Source organism: Lagopus leucura, unplaced genomic scaffold, assembly GCF_019238085.1.
Source record: "Lagopus leucura isolate 7727_CA_CO unplaced genomic scaffold, USGS_WTPT01 Super-Scaffold_774, whole genome shotgun sequence".
Taxonomy (NCBI): Eukaryota; Metazoa; Chordata; class Aves; order Galliformes; family Phasianidae; genus Lagopus; species Lagopus leucura.
This window is the reverse complement of record NW_024962258.1, coordinates 79,230-101,043: the sequence shown is the minus strand read 5'-3', so window position 1 is coordinate 101,043 and position 21,814 is coordinate 79,230. Positions and strand designations below refer to the sequence as shown.

Below are 21,814 nucleotides of genomic sequence, written 5' to 3'. Positions count from 1 at the left end.
TCGGGTGCAGCTCAGCGTTCTGCATAAAGGCTCTGAGGCTTAAAATGTTTTTGCTTGGTTGACTTTCATTATCCTCAGTGTAAAACAATCAATGTCTGTGCTGGAGGAATTACCAGTATGTGGCTCAGTAAAATATTATGCCTTGTTTGTCAGTACTGTGCAGAAGGAACAGCAGCACTAGGGTGTATGCACTTACATGAGAAGAGGAACATTATGTGCGTTGTTTTTGTCTAGAAAATCACACCCCATAATTCAGACTAGAGAGTGGAGTGCAACATTTGTGTCTTACGTTGGATAAATAACAGGAACACACCCAGAAGAGACTGGAGGCAGGCCAGTTCCACGTTTGTAGTTATAAACTAGGCAGAAAATTACTGATTTCTTCTATGTTGAAATTCTAATCTTTAGATTTTTTAAACATTTGGCATATCATCAGAGTTCTTCTGGTACAAAAGAGGGAACATTGCCATCGCTCTGAAGTATTTGAACTTAGCAAAACTTTTCCTCTAGATGTAAATTCTGTAGGCAATTAAAGGCTAAAATTTGAAAGCTAGACTGTGAATCCAGCCTCTGTTAAACAGCCAGTGATTTCCTGCCTTTACACAAGACAGTTTTTTTACAAGTTCAGAAAAATTCACTCTGAAACAGTAATAGATTTTGTATCATTTGGAACACTTTGCTTGTGAGGCTGCTGATGACAGACTGCACTGCATCAGCCCAGTGCTTGCTTGTTAACTGGCATTTGTCCGTGGCTTTTTACAAGCATGCTGTAAAATGCAGGCTCACCACAGTCAAACTTCTGAATGCAAAAGACCCTAAGAGCAGAAGTTTGATACAACATGCTTTAGTCCCTGATGGTGAGTGTATGTGAAAGGAGATTGACAAACACTGCTGAGCATCTCCTTTGCAAAGATTCATGCCTTGGTGGATAGAGTGAAATGCTGTAGAAAGCCTTGTGGTTCTAGCACAGGGTAAATAGAGTGAAATGCTGTAGAAAGCTGTATGGTACTAGCATGAGCTGAATACAGCAATCAAAATGGTTCTGGAAGGGTGTTGGGCTGCAGAAAGCAGTCCCAGACTGGAGGGGTCTGCAGCTCATCTCTTGCTCAGTGCGGGTCTCTCTCCTGCCATTTTGCAGCAGTGAAGCATCCATCCTTGGAAACAAGGACGCCACCATGATTCCTAAGGAAGAGAAATGAAGGTGCTCAGAGTTGTCACTGCACAGCTCAGCAGGCAGATAGCAGTATTTGCTAAGCAGCAAATACATGAAGGCTCTGGAAAATAAGCAGCAATTTATGAATGTGTGGCAGCTATTTCTCAGCTTCCACATATGTCCATATCATGCTATTAGTAAAACTCGTGCTGTGAAGTTTTGTTTTTCTAAGAGAAGTGCATGGAAGTATGGTGTTCAGGGCTCTGCAGATCTTTGTTAGTGCCACACGTATTGCCTGTTTCCAATCTGGCAGGCACACAGAAGTCTCAGCATAGTGCTCCAGCTCCTGGTTTGTGCAGCCTTTTGTGTTTTTTCTTGGTGAATAACTCAGTTCTCTGTAGTTGACTTGTAGCTGCTGAGGCTAATGGCATATAGCTTATGTAAGTATGGTATTCAAGTAACAAAAATATCTACACCAGGCAGGGTGAACGGTGGCAGCTAGAGCAGTGGCAATGATACAACAAAGTCCTAAAGATACCAAAGGTAACCCAAGAGGCAGCTCAGAACTTCCTTAAAGCTACTTCACAGTACAGTAATAGCTCAGAAAATGTCCTTCCCTCCTTTTCAGAATAAATGTAGTTGGAACATACAACCATGGTGGGAAAAGGTAATTCTGCTTTTGTGTGAAGAAATTTGGTTTCCCTGATAAGCCCCTGCATAATACAGCATTTTGTAGAACAGAAATCATCAGCTGTGTTGGAACGCAATAAAATAAGAAAAATGTGATAAGGAGCTTGGAGGAGAGAGATGGGAATGAAATAATTACCTAGTCTGGAATTTAAGGATGTTGATTTCAAGACATGTATAAATTTGTATGATTCTTCACATAACCAAAATTTTGCCTTATGTCTGGGATTTAAAACTTTGGCCAGAGTAATTCGGTGAATATTTGTTGGAGGGTAAGTACAAACACTGTGAATCCTTTAACATAAGGATGTGACAATGTGCACATATATGATTATAAATTTAGTAAACGCAACCGAAGCAAAAAAATACATTGGATGCTCTTCATCCCCACCAAGTTGGAACACAAAACAAAAACACTTTGTTGGAAGGCATGTTGTGGAGGTAGGCATAGTACAGAAGCAGGAACTATAAAATAGAGTTCCCCAATTCTGAACTTATCAATAAAATTAACTTTATAGATATGTGTGTAATTACATAAAAGTACACACACACACATTTAAATTTATTGAAAGAGAGAGGTAGATTCTGAAAGTCTCTGAGAGCCACAACAGCTGCAATAACTTTTTGAGCTGTCTTCTCCCATTTGCCAGCATTACTCAGCTGGAACTGAAACCTTAGTGTTTAACATTCCTGTACACATGGATCACATCTGGATGTCAAGGGCATCAAGGTATGAAAAATTAATGGATACAGTGGAACAGCTTTCCCCAGCTCTGGCTCCTTCCTACCAAGACACAGCTGGAAAAGAACACTGCTGTGCCTTCTTCCCTTAGTGTGCTGCGGACATGGCTGGAGCAGGCTGACAACACTAGCACAGCACTGTGAGGTGGTGAGAGCTGTCACAGTGTGTGTGAGCAGGGGATGAGTCCAGCCCTTTATCTGTACACTAGGAAGATGTCTGTTGGCCAAGGAGCTTTAAACGCCGTGTGTTTGCTCCTATTAAATACTGTAGATGCACTCCCATAATGGAAAGTAGTAGCTGCTTTTTTTTGGTTTGCACTGTAGCATTATATGATAGTACACAAAGTGAAGCTGTACATTTCTGTGTGAAGCTCCAACTCCAAGAACAACTGTCAGCACACACTCAAGGCCAGAGGCATGCTTTTCTCCTGCCTTATGCCCCATCCTGTGTCCTGGCTGCAGCCCAGGAAGGGCTGCTATTTGCTGGATGGGAGGAGACATACCACACCTGGCAGGCTCCTAGTGCTCTGACAGACCTGCATCACCTTGGGGTATTGAGGAGCTCACGCCTCCTTCTTAGACTGGTTTTGCTCCAAAAGTCTGGGTAGTGCTTGAGTATAAACATATTGCCTGTAGGAGAGCGGTTGGCTGATCTCTTATCTCCAGTTAGTGTCCAGTTGGGTGTGGGTGGGGTATCTCCTTTCCTCCCCATTTCCTAGAATCATGAGCACTTTTTCTGGCACTTTTCCTTTCTGAAGAGCATATAGCTGGGTGACAAAAGTAACACAAAGCTGTGCAACAAATGCCAGAACCGGAAGACAATTCAGTGCCTTTTGTTAGTTTTAAACAGAAAAGGAAGGCACCTGGGCTGCCTCAAGTGCTTGGGCTGTGCCAGAGTAGGGCATGAAAGGCTCAGAGTGTGGAGAGGTGAGAAGAGTACCATGCAGGTCCTGCTCCTCAGCACCAGGGGCTGCTACATCAAACTGTGTCTTCTTCTGTCTGTGAAGATGTTAGGCTAGTCACCCCAAAGAAACACAGGGCTCAGGAACCCTAAAAGATGTAATGTGTGCTATATATGATCAAAGATCTTCTTAATACCAGCTGATATAACAGGACTCTTATTTTTGCAGCATTGCCACTTAGAGCATTGGCAGAAGATGCAGCAAAGTCTATTCATAATATTTGGTCCCTGTTGTCTGGAGCTGTGAACAGTTATCTGCTTTACAATACAACACTGCAGAATCAATCATTGCACCTACATATCTATACATAGGGAAAGTTGATCAAATAGAAAAATGACTGTAGTCCTTATCCCTCTGCTGGGCAGGTCTGAGATGCTTCTCCAAAATGAAATTAGCATCTACTAGGCTTCAGACAATTATTCTGGTAATGCAAAAGGCAAGCCAAGCCCTCAGGTGTGGTTTATAGCTACAAATGGCATGTGATCTCCAGAGACAATATTCTCTAAGTCATACTCATTTGTCCACAGAACCATGCATAGAGTACTGCTTTATCACTCTAGCCCCTTAGTATCATCTTTCTCATGCCTGTTAGAGCTAATGCTGCTGATAATAAAGCTTCAGTGTTAATCTAAGTAATGTAAATTAATTGTGCAAGCCACATCTCTTGACACTTCAGCCCCTAGGAATGCTGTTCTCATCCCCTTTCAAAGCAACAGTGCTGAGCACATCAGCTGTGACAAGGCCATGCAGTTATAATCCTGCACAGTAATTCTCTTTCTTCCTCCTGGGCAGGACAGAGAAGCTCTAGATTTCGCAAGTGTCCAGTGATCAACTTCCCAGTTTTAGCCATATTTAGCTAATAAAACTGGGTATATGAAGAATGAAGAGCGAAAGTCTGTGGTTGTTGAAGTGCTATCTATCTGAGATATTGCTATTAAGGTCTGTCTCCCTCTTCTGCATGATGTAACTGAAATGATTTAAATCAATTGGCCTCATCACAGCAGTGAAGGTAATCATGGGATGATGTCTTAGCAGATTAATACAGAGTGTATAAACCACACAACCGTCCAAATATCATCTCAAAGAATCACAGGATCACATAATGGCCCAGGATCATGACCTCAAGGATCATGAATCTCCAACCCTCTATCACAGGCAAGGCCACCAACCTCTACATTTAATACTAGAGCGGGTTGCCCAGGGCCCCACCCAATCTTACTTAAGAAGTCTTATAATAATGCAAGAAATTCTAAGTCCCACATCTGCTGGAATGAGAGTATCTAGGAAAAATAAAAATCAAAACTTGTAATGTTATTTTATTACTTATAAATGCTAACTTTACAGAAACTAGTACTATAACCACCAGTACTATAACCACCACAATTCCCTAAGCCCTGCCAAACTCCTGCAACAGGAACACCAGAGGATTTTGCTACATTGTACATCAAATAGAGCTCTAGAGCTCCTCTTCAGCTTTCTCTGAACAACAAAGATAGAGAAGTGTCTCTAAGTCCTTTTTCCAGGGTCTCAGGTTCCCTTGTTTCTCTTTCTTTTTTCAGCCCTTGCAATCAGCCATGCTCATGAAAGTTGAGCAAATAAATCATTTAGGTGGAAAATTCTCACCACTAACCCCACTGTTCTTTTATTAGAAACCAGAGCTGTTCTGTTTATACTATTAATGCATCTCCCAGTCCTTCCCTTGGCTTGCTATGGATACGTTGTCCTCAGAGCTGTGTTGTTACTCCAAAAGCCAGCAAGTAGTTTTTCATGTGAGCAACTTGGTTGAGAAACATTCATGAAACTAAGCAGAATGGACAGTATGAATATGCATTTTTAGAGAATACGTATCTCTGTAGTGCTGTCCTCCCAGAAACTGGCCTGGATAACAACAGGGCCTGGGGAACAGCAAGGCCCAGTGTAGCTGAAGAGCACTGCAGGAGGTCTCAGGTGGGCACTGCCGCCATACTGCCCTCGCTACGGAGGTGGGCACCTCGATCACTGTGCTCAGGTCTTCACCAGTCTGGCTGCAAGAGGATGGTGGCTGCAAACCATAAGAGCTTTTACTGAGAGTAATTCCTAACAAGAGCTTGTGGCTGTAAGCAAACCCCAGCTTGGTGCCATTACGCACAACAGGAACCATTTCCTTATTCACACCACACGCCCCTCATAAGAAGTCATACTAGTGCTGCTGATTAAAGAGCAGAAATTTCATTTAATGTTCCAAAGGGGACTCTTGCGGACTTTCCTCTTTCACTCCTTCTCTCTCTCTCCCCCTCTCTCTTTTCTTTTGGCAGAAGAAACAGTGTTACGAGACCTATGCCAGTGAGAAAGTGAACTCTGAAGTGATTAGGAGAAAGGTGGGAATGGGGAGGTCATGAATTCTGGTCCTTAGAACTAAGATGAATAAGACAGTCTTTATGAATAGCAAGTGTGGCTGAGTCGGTGTGGGGATAGGAGCAGAAGGAAGAAAGAGACTTCCTCACCAGGAGGAAGAAATGCATTAGTCACACAGAGCTGTGCTGGAATGTCCTTGCAAGCTTAGGAGGCACTAAACCAAATGTAGTTGTCTATTACAGACCCCTGCAGAGGAGCTCTGAGTCCAGTCACTCATCAGCTTATGCTGTTCTTTTCCTGAGGGGATGCAGTATGTGAAGGCCTAGTGCCTGGCTTGGCCTGATTGGCTCCTGGTGGCTCCTGTTTGTGAGGCTGGGTGTGGGAAGCTTCGAGCTTGTGCTAATTCAGGCTGCACAGGTAGGGGACGTGCTGCTAAGACAAACAGGCTAGCAATGCTACTGACTTGTCTCACTGAGTACCTTATAAACCTGTTGCAGAAGTTCATTGGTTTCAGAGCAATGGTGCCTGCATCCCTAACAATAATATTGGAAAGTGTCATCTAGGAATTGAATTTCTCAAATTACCTCCATGTCCTGTGTACCTGACTCCTGCTTTTACTACTCTGTGTCTAAGAACACCTGTACTATCAATACTGCTTGTACTAGCAAAAGCATAAGTGAATAAACAGAAATTCATGGATTGCTTGTTTGATGGTGCACATTTACTTCATACTAAGCCTGTTTGTATAGTAACTTTCTGATACTCTGTAAATGAACCAGAGAGAACCTGGACAATTTTACTGTATAAGTGTGTTGTATTTGGGACCAATATACCTGCTTTCGTGCTTGTACGGAAATGCCAATATGACACAAGAATGTGCTTATGTGATGGGAAGTCTGTTCTTAATAAGTGACTTGCATGACTGATCTGGTGCTAAATAAACAATTCATCTAGAAATGCCTACATCTTTTATTTGCTGACAGCTAGGGACCAGCTAAGCAGAGGATAGTAGCCATCATTAAAGTAAGATGAAATTATGTGTGTTGTCTGCTCCTAGCACAGCTGTGAATTAATTCCAACTTGCAGTAACATTTCAACTTCCTCAAAAGCTTAGCAGTTGGATAAAAAAATAAGTCCGTTATTAGAGGTGGAATACAGAAAAGGAGGACTGGAAGGACATTTGGAAGGTCTCTTCCTGTGCCTTAGGAAGGGCTTTGTGAGATGGATACCCGTCTGTTCTGAGAGACCTCTAGCAGTGAAGTGTTGCCGCTTCCTTGTGCAGTCCACCGAACTGTTTTTCCACTCTTATTTCCAGAAAGTATTTTTAAAAGTTCTGAGTCACTTTGTCGCAGTTAGCAGTCTGCCCATCACAGAGATCTTTTTTTTCTGCAACTGTTTCTTATGAATCCAAATGCTATTAAAATGCTGTTTTGTTAAGCGCTCTCTCAGCAAGTCTTTCCCCACAGGTTGTGTGTCCCATGTCTTTGCTCTTGGATTTTTCTGCCTCTAATTGGTTACTCTCTGTCTATATAGTCAAAAGCCAAGCTGCAAGTGGTACCTGAGTGTAGGCCTTGCAAGAATGAGCTTCTGGAAGAAAAATTTTGTTTCTCTGCTCTGTTCTGTGAAGTAACTTCCTAGCCTCAATGCAGTGTGATTGGAACCCAAATTCAAGGCAGTACTTGGATTGTAACCCTTAGCAAGTTAGAAGATCTGACTCAGGATTGTACTTTGCCATTCCGCTCTGCAGGCCCACAACCAGCCCAGATGCTGTGTCTGGGTTGGAAGGCCACCTGTGCAGAAGCACTGAGTCACCAGCACAGCTTGGTGGGGACTGGAAGAGGCAGAATGTATCTCGAAGTTTAACCGCTGGTCTAGGACTTCAGGATATGGTCATTCCTACAGAACATTTCATCCTTACCTTGGATTTCATTATTCATCTCACCCATCCTTATGTCTCCCATTAAAAAATGGGCTTAGATTAGGATTAAATTTTACAATGTTTCTTAATCATTCTAATTAGTATCTTTAACCATTGTCCAGTGATCTTAAGTAGCTTCTGTACCTATTTCCATCCCACTTTTTGTAGAAGGTGTGTCAACTGTTTATGGGGTGGTTCAGCCCAGTTCTGCGACTAGTGCGGTGGGGGAACTCACAGACGCATGCCCTGGAAAGAGAAAACAGCAAAAACAATCTGAAGAGAAACAAACTAATTTACTAAATATGATATTGGAATGCAAGGTAACACACTCTAATACAACATAATACAATATAACTACAATTGAAGCTAATAAATCCATTTAAATGAGAGAGAGTGTCTAAAAACAGAAGGTCTTACCCTAATGCTGAGGCAAAATGTGCAGTCAGGGTGAGAAGAAGGGGAGAGAGCCAGGTCTTATGACTTTGCCAGGTGTTTTATCTCCTCTATCAACACAAAGACCTCTGGTGCATATACTTCTTTTAATCTGGATCAGGTGCCTGGAACTGGAGTATCAACACTAACTCTCAGTGCACTACATGATGTTATGATGTGGAACATCAATTACAAAAGTCATAAAACGCATTCCTGTTGGAATGTGACCACATCCATCTTGCCACTTTATACCTAGGAACTGAATTTTGTGGGCTGGTCCTTTCACTTTGCTTCACTTATTAGCAAAACCAGCATGCAGAAGAATTTGGATTATTCATTCTCTTTTCTTGAAAACTTCTGCTCTGTCACTCCCCACAGCAATATCATCAACGTGCTGCAGATGCTCAAGAGCACAGCCCTGTTCCAGTGCAGTTTGGATCAACCTGTGACAAATGGTTGGGTTGTGTTTCCACCTGTGGGGCAAATGGTACCTCCAGGTGAAAATAAACTGTAGCCTACATTCTGTGGCCAAAGGAATGGAAAGGCATGAGCAATGTCAATGGTGGCATACCACTTGGCTGCTTTTGACTGCAGTTCATATTGGAGTTCTAACATGTCTGGCACAGCAGCACTCAATGGAGGTGTGACTTCATTCAGGCCACGGTAGTGTACTATCAGCCTCTGTTTTCCATTGGCTTTACACACTGGCCATATGGGGCTGTTAAAAGGTGAGTTTCAGTGATCACTCTGACTTTCTAGCTGATGAATCAAATTATGAGTGGGGAGCAAGCAATCCCTGCTGGTGCAGTACTGCTGTCTGAGCTCCATTTTTGTGACAATTGGTACCTGTTGCTCTTCCACTTACAGCAACCCCACAACAGACAGATCTTCTGATAGGCCAGGGTATCTGAAGCTCATAATGCAGCCATCCTTGCTTTGCTCCATCACGGTGGTGGCTCTTCGCACTGCATGGCCTGGCCCAGTCCCAGGCACAACCAACACTGAGCACCAACTGAACACTGGTGCACAATTAGCTCCATCTGGGCTGAAACTGGCACACAAGGAGGGCACAGTGCAGTGACATCTCAATCTGCGGCAAATATTTGTATGCATTGTGCTATCTGGGCTAAACACAGTCCTGTGAGCAGTGAAAATATGCAGCTGTGCTTTCTCTTTTGGTAAAGGAATTTGAAACTAAGTTTCAAAATAGCCAAAAAAATCATCATTTTTTTTTATTTGCAACCCTATTTTCAGTTAACATAAACACGTCACCTGCAAATTTTTTAATGGAGTGTATGGAGGTGCGATCCAAAACGTGATCAGGTCTCTTTATCAGACTTCCTAAGACCTTTCTTACCACAGAGAAATACCCCTCACTCCACCATCACACCTGATTCATGTCATCACTTTTGGCAGTTCGCACATTTGTAAGCAACTACAATCAAAGACGAAGTACAGGAAGAGTAAAATTTCATCAAAAATCTCTGATGAGCAACTTGAGAGCTCACTAAGGATTGCAGCCTCTGCCACTGAACTACAATGATCTATCAGTTCTACAAAAGCAAGGTCACATATTCAACTGTTTTTATGTTTTTGTTGCCCTCTTTTTTAATGTTTTAATAAAACAAAACCACATTAAATTAAGTTCTGTTGCATGCAGCAGAAATGACAGTGGGTCACCTCCCCTGGTGCAGACTATTATGTATGCTGCATGCAGACTCTTATTGTTCATGTCTGGCAAAAATGCATAGCTAATAGTGACTGTGTTGAAAAAGAGTGTAGATGGAAATTTGCTCTACTAATGCTATTGTGCTCTCTGTATTGGTCATAGTTTCCACTTTAATAAGTAAGAGGCATTACTTTCAGATGAACTTTCGTAGATGCAGTCCTAAACAATGAGTCTTCACTCAATGCAGCACAGGCAAGCCAAAAGGTACAGGCATTTCTTCATTTGTTTAAGTTCTAGTTGAACACATGTCAAAATAAATGTTCTAGCACATAACTCTATATTGCCCATCTACATGCCTTCTGCAAGATGTTAAATGCACCTGTGTTTAGGTTGAATTTAATGTTAGTTACCTTTTAAAAGGTTTAAGAAATAGCTTTATTAACCACCAAAATCAAGAAAAAAAAGTTCTTCCACAGCAAATGGAGTCACTAAAAATGTTTAGAATATAAGCTGTGAGAGAATACTATCAGGGTATTTTCCAAGAGATTTTAATATAGCAGAAATTCAAGTCTGATTTGCGCATCTTCCCAGGCTGAATCATGACTCTAAGTAAAGATATATGTTTTTGCTTTTAAATATATGGAGATTGATACATTAGAGACAGATGAAAATGACATACATCATTAGACATCACTCCCTCAAAGTAGCTGAATACTACACTACCTGCACAGGTATTGAAAAAGCCATGCCGTGAGTCTGTTAGCATTCATGTCTTAATTTATTCTGTAATTGCATTCAGAATAGAAACATAAATACCTTAAGCACTTAACACAGTCTTTCAAACCACTGTTTAGCCAGACTGACTTTCATTTTCTAAATAAAGGCCTAACTTGATTGGGTTCAATAGAACTGTTGCTACTTTTCCAGCAGTGGACCTGTAAGCCGAATAACTCGCTCACGCTATCAAAACAGTTCTAGTTGTTTGGAGGAATACACTGTTGGATCATTGGAGGAATACACTGTTTTTACATTCTGATCCACTAAAATCATAGCAAGATAATCAAATTTGAGATTAGGGCTTGTGCTGTTCCCATAGTGTCTGGCTGAGGTACTGCTCCACCTCTCACCAGTGTGGTGGAGCACCTCGGGCTGCATCAGCAGTGCACTTAGCTCAACATCTGTTTACTGCACAAACAAAATAAGTGGCACAGCTACAAAGAAAGTTCAATGCTGGAGGCTTTAGATGACAAATAAAAGCTGAACATAATGATTGTCTTATCTTTAGCCATCTTTCCCATCCACACATACAGGACATAGTTAAAATGACAGACTTAAAATAAACAAATATATTGCTTAAACCCCTGAATAGTTTTTTGTTTTTCTTTTGTTTTTTAAATTACTAGCTATATAAAAATATTGTTGATGTGTCTATATACATGCTTTTTCCCTAGCAAAAACTGACACCTATCTGCCATTTATTCTTGGTTACCTCATTCAGAACCTGATTTCAAGTGACACAGTCTTGCTGAAACACTGAGTTCTAGTACTGAAGGCAGCATGTGCCTCTTCCCAACAATGGAAACACTGGCAAATCTCACAAAGTTGCATAAATTCTGTTGCTGTACTGATGACCGCAAAGTATACAAAGTAATTTACTTTGCCTTACACTATCTACTAACAAGCACAGTATGTGCTCCTGCGTTTCATCCCCTCAAATCCCTTCCTATTTTTTACTGTCTTGCTCAATCCAGACTGTTCTCTGACTTAGGAGGAAAGCAATACCATGGGAGGGGAAATAAATTCTTCTGATCTGATTGGTTCTTGATACTGGCTTTTCTGGTTCTGAATGTACTCTAGTTAAAGAACAGCTCTGCCTCAATACCTCACACCTTTCAATCCCTAGCTATATGAAAAGAAAATAAGTCGTGACTTCAAATACAATACTCTGTGAAACCAGACACCTTTCTTACAGTTCTGTGTAACTCTATAGCTCAACTGCTTTAAATGATCAGCAAAGAGGTAACAGCAATGCATCACTACTGAAGTCATCAGCACATTGTCCATCATTGCACTCTTAAACTAGAAAATTTTTAGAATCAAGAGAATATCCAAAATAAATCCTTAAGGTTTGCTGGCACCTTCCACATATTTTCCTCATCTGAAAACTGTAGAACTGTATTATGCTGACATAAAAAGATGTGGCTCTGGTCTCTGCCTCCTGTAGTCTCTGTTGTTATTCACTTGAACGTTCAGACTCATTGTCAGAAACAATAGACTACATCTATTGAAACACACAAAGCCAGTTTACTTGGTTTTTACACAACAAATTATAATGCATCATAATGCAAAATAAAAGGCCCACTTGGCTTTCAGATATTTGTCCTCCTTCACTACATCTTTCCATTCCTTGGCCTCATACTGAAAACAACTCTGCTGATAAAAAAAGAAACATGCATGGAGATATGTATATTAAAAGACATCATCAAATATTAAAATATTCCAAGAATTTTCTTACAAGTCTTCTTTCTTTGTCTGCTCTGTGCTTCATCAGCCTATCTTCATCTGAAAGCTTAAAAGGCCATTTTACCTCATACAAATAAGGCTGGATAACTCTATAGAGATGCAAAAGTCCTTAAACAGGGTATCTGAATAGGGACCTTGTGATCTTTTCTACAGCATCTAGTGCTCTGCAAACATCATCCTCATGTCTACAAGTGTCTCATGCTCCTTTTGACTTGCTTCTCCAGCAGTGAAGTGCTTCTGTAGGTTTAAACTGAGCTCTTTATGAAGACACTGACATATATCTGTATCACAACCCCTCAATTAGTACCTGAAGCCTTAAAAAAATACAATGAATATGCAGATTAATGACTATCTATGTAGCCTATGTAATTGGGAAAAACAAATACAGTACACCGTACACACAGCTTCCTCTGTAATCATGTCAGCACTCATGCCACAGAGCAGTATTGCTAGGGCTTTCTTACTCAATTATCAGTACCACTAGAAAGCAGCACACTCTAGCATCCAGGGAAAGTGATTACTCAGTATGATTGGTGGTAAAAGAGCACCCTCTGAACTTCCAGACTGTGAAGGAAACAAAGAAGACAGGAAAGACAGGAAGACTAACCAAGGAGTTTAAAAGGAACAGAAGAACACACAAAACCCTACAGAGAAGTGAATTCTTTGTTAAGACAACAAAGGCTGTTTCATGTCATCATCTGTAAGCATTTTAAACAGTGCTGTATACCTTAACACATAAAGCAGATTTGAAAAACTCTTACTACTTGGTGTCTTTTTTCTTTTTTCTTTTTTTTTGCAGTGGCTAATGCCCAAAGAGCCAATATTCCAGGGGAACATCTACCATGTGAATGCATTTTCCTTAGAGTCCACTACCAAAACTGTATTGTACTACCAATTGTACTAATTGTATTACTGGCCCCAAAACACTAGGCTACAAGGTATCTTCCCAAACTACAACACAGCTACACTTGCACTGGTAAAGTACAGGGAAAATTACAATCTCAGCTGAGAAATGGATGCATACCAACACTGAATGCTCAGTGTCAGGTTTTAAACAGATCTAAGGACCTAGCAGCACAGACAGTAGGCTTTCCAAAGTCCCCACACCTATCAGCATAGCTTGGTGGTTAAATATCCTTAAAAACATGACTCTCCACCTCCCTGTGGCTCTGAGCTTACCTATAGCTTGTATTTTTGACATTCAGTCAGCCATATTTTAAGATGCTTAGTTCACTTATTAGAAATTTCAACAGAAAACTCTACTGTACTGTTCCATGACGTTGGTAGTCTGTGCTGCTCTGCTCCAAAGCCTATGCCTAAGCAACTTAATGATACTATCTGTAGTTTTAGTATCTGTAGGGTTTTCAGCTAAGGAAGACGAAACTTAAGCTAGAAAACACAATTCCACGCAAAACTTAGTAAAAACAACTATTTAGAAGTGCCAAGTACTATAAAGGAACCATTGCAGGTTTGCTATTTTTTGCTATTTTAACAACTACATGTGTGATTAAAAGTCCACTAAAAACTAGGGAAAGACACCTCATGACTTACACTAGCTTTGGATCAGCTGTAAGGGCATTTCTTTATCTAAGCACTGAGACTGTTATACACAACAGTTAACAATCTGCAGTTACAACATTAAAGAAATGCCGATAATAAATACTTCATTTGCTAACATGAGCAAATAGCTTTCTTACGAATAGTACTGCTTAACAGTATGGCTTCGGACCATCTCAATGATAAAGCAAAGCAAATTAACATAGAAATTAAAGATGCATTAAAGGTACAAACTACATAAATTAAAAACTTCATCTGTAAACATATATATATATATATTGCATCTCCTATGAGCTGCTGTCTGTACAGCAATGTGCACACACAAAATCCTGAGCACTCTACTCTCTGTACTGCTGTTGAGAGCCAAGTTTCTGATCAACTTTTCAAATTTACATTCACATTTTCTGTTTTCCACCTAAGGAAGTAAGGGATGTATAGGTTCAGAGTACTCACACAGCTGCAGTGTGCTAAGCAGAAAAAAAGATCTTGTGCTGTGAAATAGGAATGTATTCTAAGTATGACATCAAAGTTGTCTGGGTCCCTCTACACACAGGTTCAGGAATCATTCAGGAACAACGTTATTCACCTTTGCGTGCAGTAGTTAACCTATGTTAAACTAATCAATATAATTTGATTGCAAGAAATACACAGGCTTCTAAGTCAGTTTTTGTTTATGATTTCAGTGCCTTTTTGAGGTCAGAGTAGAAATTGGCCAGGGTACTAGCCATGGCAGTGTCTACTGCAGACTGAGGTAGCATCCCTCGCAGTTCGGTCTGAATATAGCCCGTCAAAAGGCTGTGGCTAGGACAGTCCTTAAGAGGGACGCAGAACCAGCCACACGGGTGATTGAATCCACGGACAAAATTAGGTCTCACCTCTCCGTAGTTAAGGCTTATACCTGTCATGGAAAACAAACAAAAAAGAGAAAATTTGAATTCGAGACAGATACAGTGTATTTCATAGCAACTCCTTTTTCTACTTGGAGAATTTAGAAGTACTTTGCAGAGGAAGCAGTCCAGGAGGTTTCTAGACTGTGTGGAAGACAGCTTCCTTATGCAACTGGTAGGAGAGCCTACCAGGGGTGGTGCCCTGCTGGACCTGGTCTTTGCTAACAGAGAAGAACTGGTGGGAGAAGTGAAGGCTGGGGACCGTCTTGGGCAGAGCAACCATGGAATTGTAGAATTCTCCATTCTTTGAGGTGTCAAAAGAGTGGCCAGCAAAACTACTTTCTTGAACTTTCAGAGAGCGGACTTTGATCTGTTCAGGGCGCTCGTAGCACGGGTCCCTTGGGAGTCACTTCTCAAGGATAAGGGGGCCCAGGAAGCTGGATGCTTCTCAAAACGGAAATCTTAAAGGCGCAAGAACAGGCTGTCCCTGAATACCGTAAGGCGAGCCGTAGGGGAAGATGACAGGTGTGGATGAGCTGGGAACTACTCAGAACTGAGTTAAGACTCAGGGAGAAAAAGAGGGTCTATGTCCTCTGGCAGAAGGGACAGACTACTTGGGGAGATTACAAAGTATGCAGGAAGAAAGTTAGGAAGGCAAAAGCCCAACCTGAACTCAGGTTGGCCTCTGCAGTAAAAGAGAATAAAAAATCCTTTTATAAACATATCAATGGCAAAAGAAGAACCAAAGATAATTCTTATCCTATACTTGATGCAGCAGGGAATGTGGCCACTGAGGACAAGGAGAGGGCTGAGATCCTCAATGCCTTCTTTACATCTGCCTTCAATAGCCAGATCAGTCATCCTCTGGGCTTTTTATGTCCTGATCTGGAAGTCTGGGACGCTGCACAGAATATGCCTCCTGCAATTCAGGTGGAGACAGTAAGAGAGCTTCTCCTCCGTCTGGACGGTCACAAGTCCATGGGACTGGATGGGCTGCACCCTTGGGTGCTGAGGGATCTGGCGGGGGTGATTGCCAAGCCCCTCTCAGCCATCTATCAGCGCTCCTGGTTAACTGGAGAGGTCCCGGAGGATTGGAGGCTTGCTGTGACTCCCATCTTCAAGAAGAGCCATAAGGAGGATCAGGGGAACTGTAGGCCTGTTAGCCTGACCTCGGTACTAGGGAAAGTATGGAGCAAATCATCTTGGACGAGATCGCACAGCATGTGCGTGGTGTTCAGGGGATCAGGCCCCGGCAGCACAGGTTCATGAAAGGCAGGTCGTGCTTGACCAACCTCATCTCCTTCTATGACTGGGTGACCAGTCTGGTAGATAAGGGAAGGGCTGTTCACAGAATCACAGAATTGTAGGGGCTGGAAGGAACCTCCAGAGATCATCGAGTCCAACCCCCCTGCCAAAGCAGGTTCCTACACCTTGATGTAGTTCTACCTAGACTTCAGCAAAGCCTTTGACACGGTCTCTCACACGATTCTGGGTAAACTGGCTGCCCGTGGTCTGAACAGATATACACTTCTTTGGGTAAGGAACTGGCTAGAGGGCCATGCCTATTGGGTCATGGTGAATGGAGTTAAGTCCAGCTGGCGACCCATTTCAATTGGTGTCCCCCAGGGGTGGGTACTGGGGCCCATCTTGATTGATATCTTTATTGATGACTTAGATGAGGGGATTGAGTGCACCCTCAGTAAGTTTGCAGATGACACCAAGCTGGGAGGTGGTACTGATCTGCCTAAGGGTAGGGAGGCCCTTCAAAGGGATCTGGATAAGCTGGATCACTGGGCTGAAGGGGATGGGATGAGATTCAACAAGGCCAAGTGCCAGGTCCTGCACTTTGGCCACAACAACCTCATGCAGTGCTGTAGGCTTGGGGATGAGTGGCTGGATGACTATGAAGAAGAGAGGGACCTGGGCGTATTGGTTGATGCTCGGCTGAACATGAGCCGACAGTGTGCCCAGGTGGCCAAGAGGGCCAACAGCATCCTGGCCTGCATTAGAAATAGTGTGGCCAGCAGGAGCAGGGAGGTGATCATCCCCTGTATTCCCTGTCACTACAAGAAAGACATTGAGGCCCTGGAGCGTGTCCAGAGAAGGGCAACGAAACTGGTAAGGGGTCTGGAGTACAAGTCTTATGAGGAGTGGCTGAGGGAGTGGGAATTATTTAGTCTGGAGAAGAGGAGGCTCACGGGAGACCTCATTGCACCTGAAGGGAGGTTGTGGTGAAGACGGATTTGGCCTCTTCTCCCAGGCAACACAGGGAAATGGCCGCAAGTTGGACCAGAGGAGGTTTAGATTAGACATAAGGAAAAACTATTTCTCTCAGAGAGTGGTCAGGCACTGGAATGGCTGCCCAGGGAGTTGGTGGAGTTGCCGTCCCTGGCAGTGTTTGAGAAGCATCTGGACGACGTGCTGCGTGATATGGTTTAGTGCTTGTGGTGGCAATGGTGATGAGGAGATGGTTGGACTAGATGATCTTATAGGTCGTTTCCAACCTTGTGATTCTACGATTCCATGACTCTACTGCCAGAAACACTTCTACATTTTTGGGTACTTTCATGCCTGAAAGCTGTCTGCTGTCCATCCAAACTCATTCACAGACAAGCAGAGCTTGACAAGCAGAAATCAACATTAAAAGACACTCCTTCCACTAACAAGCTTCTTACTCTACTCATTTTGAGTAGAGCTGAGACAGGCCACACAACTTGCCTGAACCATCTCACAGTCAACATAAATGACTCTTGGCACAGAGATGGTTAATGCAGTAACTGATATACTTCTTCAAGTCTGTAGAACTTCTAAAATCTTCTGAAATACTTGTTGGAGATCATCTTATAGCACTTTTGAATGTTTACTGCAGAACCATTATTAATTCAAATTGTATCTTAAGCCAAACAGCCATTGTTAAGAATTAAGCAGAGTTGAGTGGTACCTTACCACATGATAGAAGCCCATCTTCATAGCTTGTGGTGTAAGAAAAATCAACAAACTCCCTTGGTGCTATGATGTTCCAGAGCTGTCCAGCAGTGGTGTAGCGCATCACACAGCAGTTCTTGTTGAGTGAAAGAGTGTTGAGTGAAAGAATGAGAGAAACAAAACAAAAGCATCTTAGTTTAATAAATGACACTGTATTCAAACTTGTCAGCAGCTAGCCTTTTCCACAGAGATGGCAGCTTCTATCAATCACATGCTCTCCAGACAACTTCAGTGAGGTATAAAGAAGGTGCTGCTTTTAGTCTAAACACTGAAGTTCGCCAGGACTTGCCATCTGCAGCTGCAGAGACTGAGAACATATGGTACCTTTAATCCTGACTGACCGTAGTTACAGAACTGCAGTCACACCTGGAAACTAAAAGCCATGTATGTTTTATATGGCTTTCCCACTACCTAGGAAGTCCAAAAGGACCATGAACAAATTGTGAGACCACTCTCAGCAGACATAAAGCCTCATGCAAGGTTACCCACAGCATGTATATCCACTACCCATGCAGATAAATAAGCATGGAAGAAAAACATCAGTACTTATTGAAACAACTGCTCTTCTGAATGTTAGATTCACATGAGTCTACAGGCACTTCCCTTCAGAATCTAAACAACTCTTTACCTCTTCAAACATTTCCACAATGTCCATTGTAGTCATTAAGCTGTCCCAGTCAAGCCTGTAAGGTCCAGGACGAATATGATCCACTATTCTGTTAGTAACATCTTCCACCACTCCTTGAGCTTTGTACCTAGAGAAATGTAAGTTTATACTTAAAAGAGATCAATTTTTATCAAGTATTCCATTAATCTGCAACAGCATATTTACTAGAATACCTTGGTACCTGGAACTTTATAGTCAGTGGATAAGTGCATTAGAAAGGTAGTACAGGAAAGATCTGAGAATGCATCTGGGTTTTTTTTATGTTTTTTTTTTTTTTTTTTTTTTTTGCAATAAATATTATTATGAGAATAATACCCTTACGCTATAATCTGTATTTCTTAAATTGCAAATCAGAAGAACTGTCATGTTTCCTGTAACATGTTTTTCTGCTGCTCTTGGAAGGAGAACAAGGGAGTCCACCAGGGAAAAGTAAAACTAACAACAACAACAAAAATGAGAGCAGAATACAATGGGAAAAATAGTTTTCATAAAGTAGAAGTAATGGTAATAGAATCAAGATGAAGATAAACTACATTCTGCTTTGTAGCCTACCACAGTACCAAATAATTTGGTGTAAGACACTGCAGAATGTTTATTTGTTGTATTTTAAGTAGACAACAGATGTTTTGGTTACCAGAGTTACTGGGTTTCAAGCTCCCGAGGGGATGGAATTGATCACAGTCATTATTTTCAAAACACCTCTTATCCATTGAGCAGCTCTTTTCAATTGTAGGTAACTAGTGTCACAACTCACTGATTTATTTACATGCGCAGTTCACCCCTTTCCACTCACAGTTACCTGGATGAGGCCAACCTCAGCTGTTTTTTCTTCAGAGGACCATATTAAAAGGTCATTGCCTTCCAGTTTTGCATTTGGAAAGTTCTTCAAAGTGTTCTTTCTTAATCAGGTTTATTCACAACCCTGCACTCACTGGCATATAGCAGCCACTCCCCTGTTGGCAGGCATTCAAGTTACACAACCTGGTGTTGACAGTGTGCTGGTGCTCTGCACAGGGTCAGTAGACACTGTGTACCTAGTACCATCAACCCTTAACAAATTTACCAGAACAGAGTACCTAGAGTGTATCAGTCCTTGACATTCTTTTCAAACATTATCTTTTCACAGCACTTTCCGTTCTTTCAGATTGTTGTTTTCTACTAAATACTTCTACCTGCAAATAACCACAAAACCACTGATAAAGCCACAGGAAGGCTCTGTGTCATACACCTCTCCCACAGCTACAAGCTTGATATTTTGTTGTATCAGTTTCATAGCCAGTAAGAGTGTACAAACACTGTCCGTGTTGTCACTCAACAATGCTGCAGACCTACCAAACCTGTATGTGATTGCATGGTTTGCAGACTGTCTTTTTAAAATGCCTGGGTACTTCCCAATGTGCACATCAGCCAGTGGGAGCTTTGTGGTGTGCTCCATAGTTTTGATTATTCGTTATTCTAGACAGCAAACAAGCATGAAACATCAAAATATCACACTAGAAAGAAACAGCATAGGTCTTTACAAGACAACAAGGCACAGCAGATAATTTACTTAGCTCCTCCTGCAGAAAATCTGCGTAATTTGTTCACAGCCATCATTTCTAAAATACTAAGTATATTTGGGGAATCTTAAAAATTCAACATCTTGGCAAGCATACTTACAGGTATCCGCTGAATTCTTCTGATGGTTTACGCCACACCACTGCATCTTTCTGGAAGAAAATTAAAGATATTATGTTAATAGTAATTTACAAACCCTTCCAAGATGTCCACAAAAAATGCCTCAATTTATCCAGAAGGCCAACTGTATTCTGGGCTGCTTCAAAAAGGGGGTGGCCAGCAGCACCAGGAAGGTGAAAGGTGATTGTCCTCCTCTGGTCTGCCCTCATGAGGCCTCATGTTGAGTACAGCACCCAGCTCTTGGCCCAAAACGGATCCAGAGGAGAGCCTTGAAGACTATCGGAGAGCTTGAGCATCTCTTCTATGAAGACAGGATGATGGAGGTGGGCTTATTCAGCCTGGAGGAAGGAGTACTTCCAGTACTTACAGGAGACTGAGAGGAAGGCTGGGGAGTGACTCTGTCAGAGACCATATTAATAGGACAAGAGATTAAGGCTTTAAACTAAAAGCTGGGAGATTCAGATTAGATACCAGGAGGAAATTCCTTCTTCAGAGGGTGGTGAGGTGCTAGCATGGGCTACCCAGAGAAGTTGTGGGTGCTCTATCTCTGGAGGTGTTCAGGCCTGGCTGGATGAGGCTCTGGGCAGTGGGGAACTAGGTGATTTTTAAGGTCCCTTCCAACCCAAACCATTCTGTGATTGTGAGAGGCTTAGGTGCTCTGTTCCTCCTTTTGAAGACACTGAATTTGTTAATTTAGTAAATAATCAAGTCATATTTGGAACACTTCACCTCTTACCAATGCTAACAAGGGAAAATAAAATATAAGAACAACCAAAAGTTTTGTTATAAAAGGGAAAAGATAAAAGTTGATGACAATAAGCTTATCAAACAGCTAAACCGAATGCCAGAGCACAACTGTTACACATCTACATGACCTACACCTGCTAGCAGACACGGGAGGGGCCGCTGCACCACTCACAGTTTTCCTGGCGAACCGCCACTCGCTGTCGGCGATGCTGTGGTAGCGGAGCAGAGTGTTCTTCAGCCTGGTAGCCAGGGGCGCGGGGTCCGGCAGCAGGTCCATCGGCGCTCTTCCTGTGCAAACACACGGCCCCACACATTGCCACAGGGCACCCCACCGCCCAGACCCGCAGGCTCTGTGCCTGCCTTCTACCTGCCCCCACCAGCCGTCGCCCGCACTCAGCGCAGTGCCAGCCCCGACCCTGCCGCCCCGTCCCGCCGCCAGCCCTGCTCCGCTCACCCGCAGATACCGCCACGGTCCGCACCTCACTCCCTCCCAGCTCCGGCGGGCGGCCCGGCGGCTCCGTTCCGCGGCCCAATCGGCCGATGCCGGCAGCCAATGAGAACGCAGTAGGTTTCCTGCGCGGCCAATGGCGACGCTGCCCGCCTCGGCAGAGAATGCGGTTCGGGGTGGGGAAGGGAAGAGAACGAGGGAGCGTGACCGGCTCAGTCCCTGCCCACCGTGCCTATCAGCTCGTAACGCGCGACGTGCCGCCGGGGCGCCATCACCAGCTGGAGGCTGCAGGGCGGCTCCCCGTAGGCTGCCGCGGGGCAGGCACGTGCTTTGATTGGGCGGAGGAGAGACGTATTCCGTCCGGCTCCTGCCAGTCAGCGCGCTGTGAGGGTGGTGCCTTGGAGCCGCCGGCTGCGCGCGGGATTGT

At 42.9% G+C, this 21,814-nt stretch overlaps 1 protein-coding gene across 2 annotated transcripts; it reads right to left on the bottom strand.

Moving 5' to 3' along the window:
* Positions 1-10,428: 10,428 nt before the first annotated feature.
* On the bottom strand, positions 10,429-21,516 carry STARD4 (StAR related lipid transfer domain containing 4). 2 transcript variants are annotated; one of them, XM_042864914.1, is made up of 6 exons: positions 21,419-21,516; positions 21,112-21,227; positions 20,175-20,224; positions 18,477-18,603; positions 17,810-17,924; positions 10,429-14,874 (listed from the first exon to the last, which is right to left on the bottom strand). In XM_042864914.1, the coding sequence occupies exons 2-6, from the start codon at positions 21,214-21,216 to the stop codon at positions 14,648-14,650; spliced, it is 624 nt and encodes a 207-aa protein (XP_042720848.1). In that variant the 5' UTR covers positions 21,217-21,227; positions 21,419-21,516; the 3' UTR covers positions 10,429-14,647. The 2 variants fall into 2 exon arrangements, with proteins under 2 accessions (XP_042720848.1, XP_042720847.1); XM_042864913.1 differs by having other exon boundaries at positions 21,394-21,498.
* Between the last annotated feature and the right edge of the window lie 298 nt (positions 21,517-21,814).

What these genes read in the sequence shown, in the direction of transcription:
- STARD4 (XM_042864914.1), bottom strand. Translation starts at nt 21,216, where the DNA reads ATGGACCTGCTGCCGGACCCCGCGCCCCTGGCTACCAGGCTGAAGAAC. An exon ending in GGCGGTTCGCCAGGAAAACT is followed by an intron (nt 20,225 to 21,111) that starts GTGAGTGGTGCA and finishes ATTTTCTTCCAG; the next exon opens with AAAGATGCAGTGGTGTGGCG. An exon ending in AGATGGGCTTCTATCATGTG is followed by an intron (nt 14,875 to 17,809) that starts GTAAGGTACCAC and finishes TTTCCATGACAG; the next exon opens with GTATAAGCCTTAACTACGGA.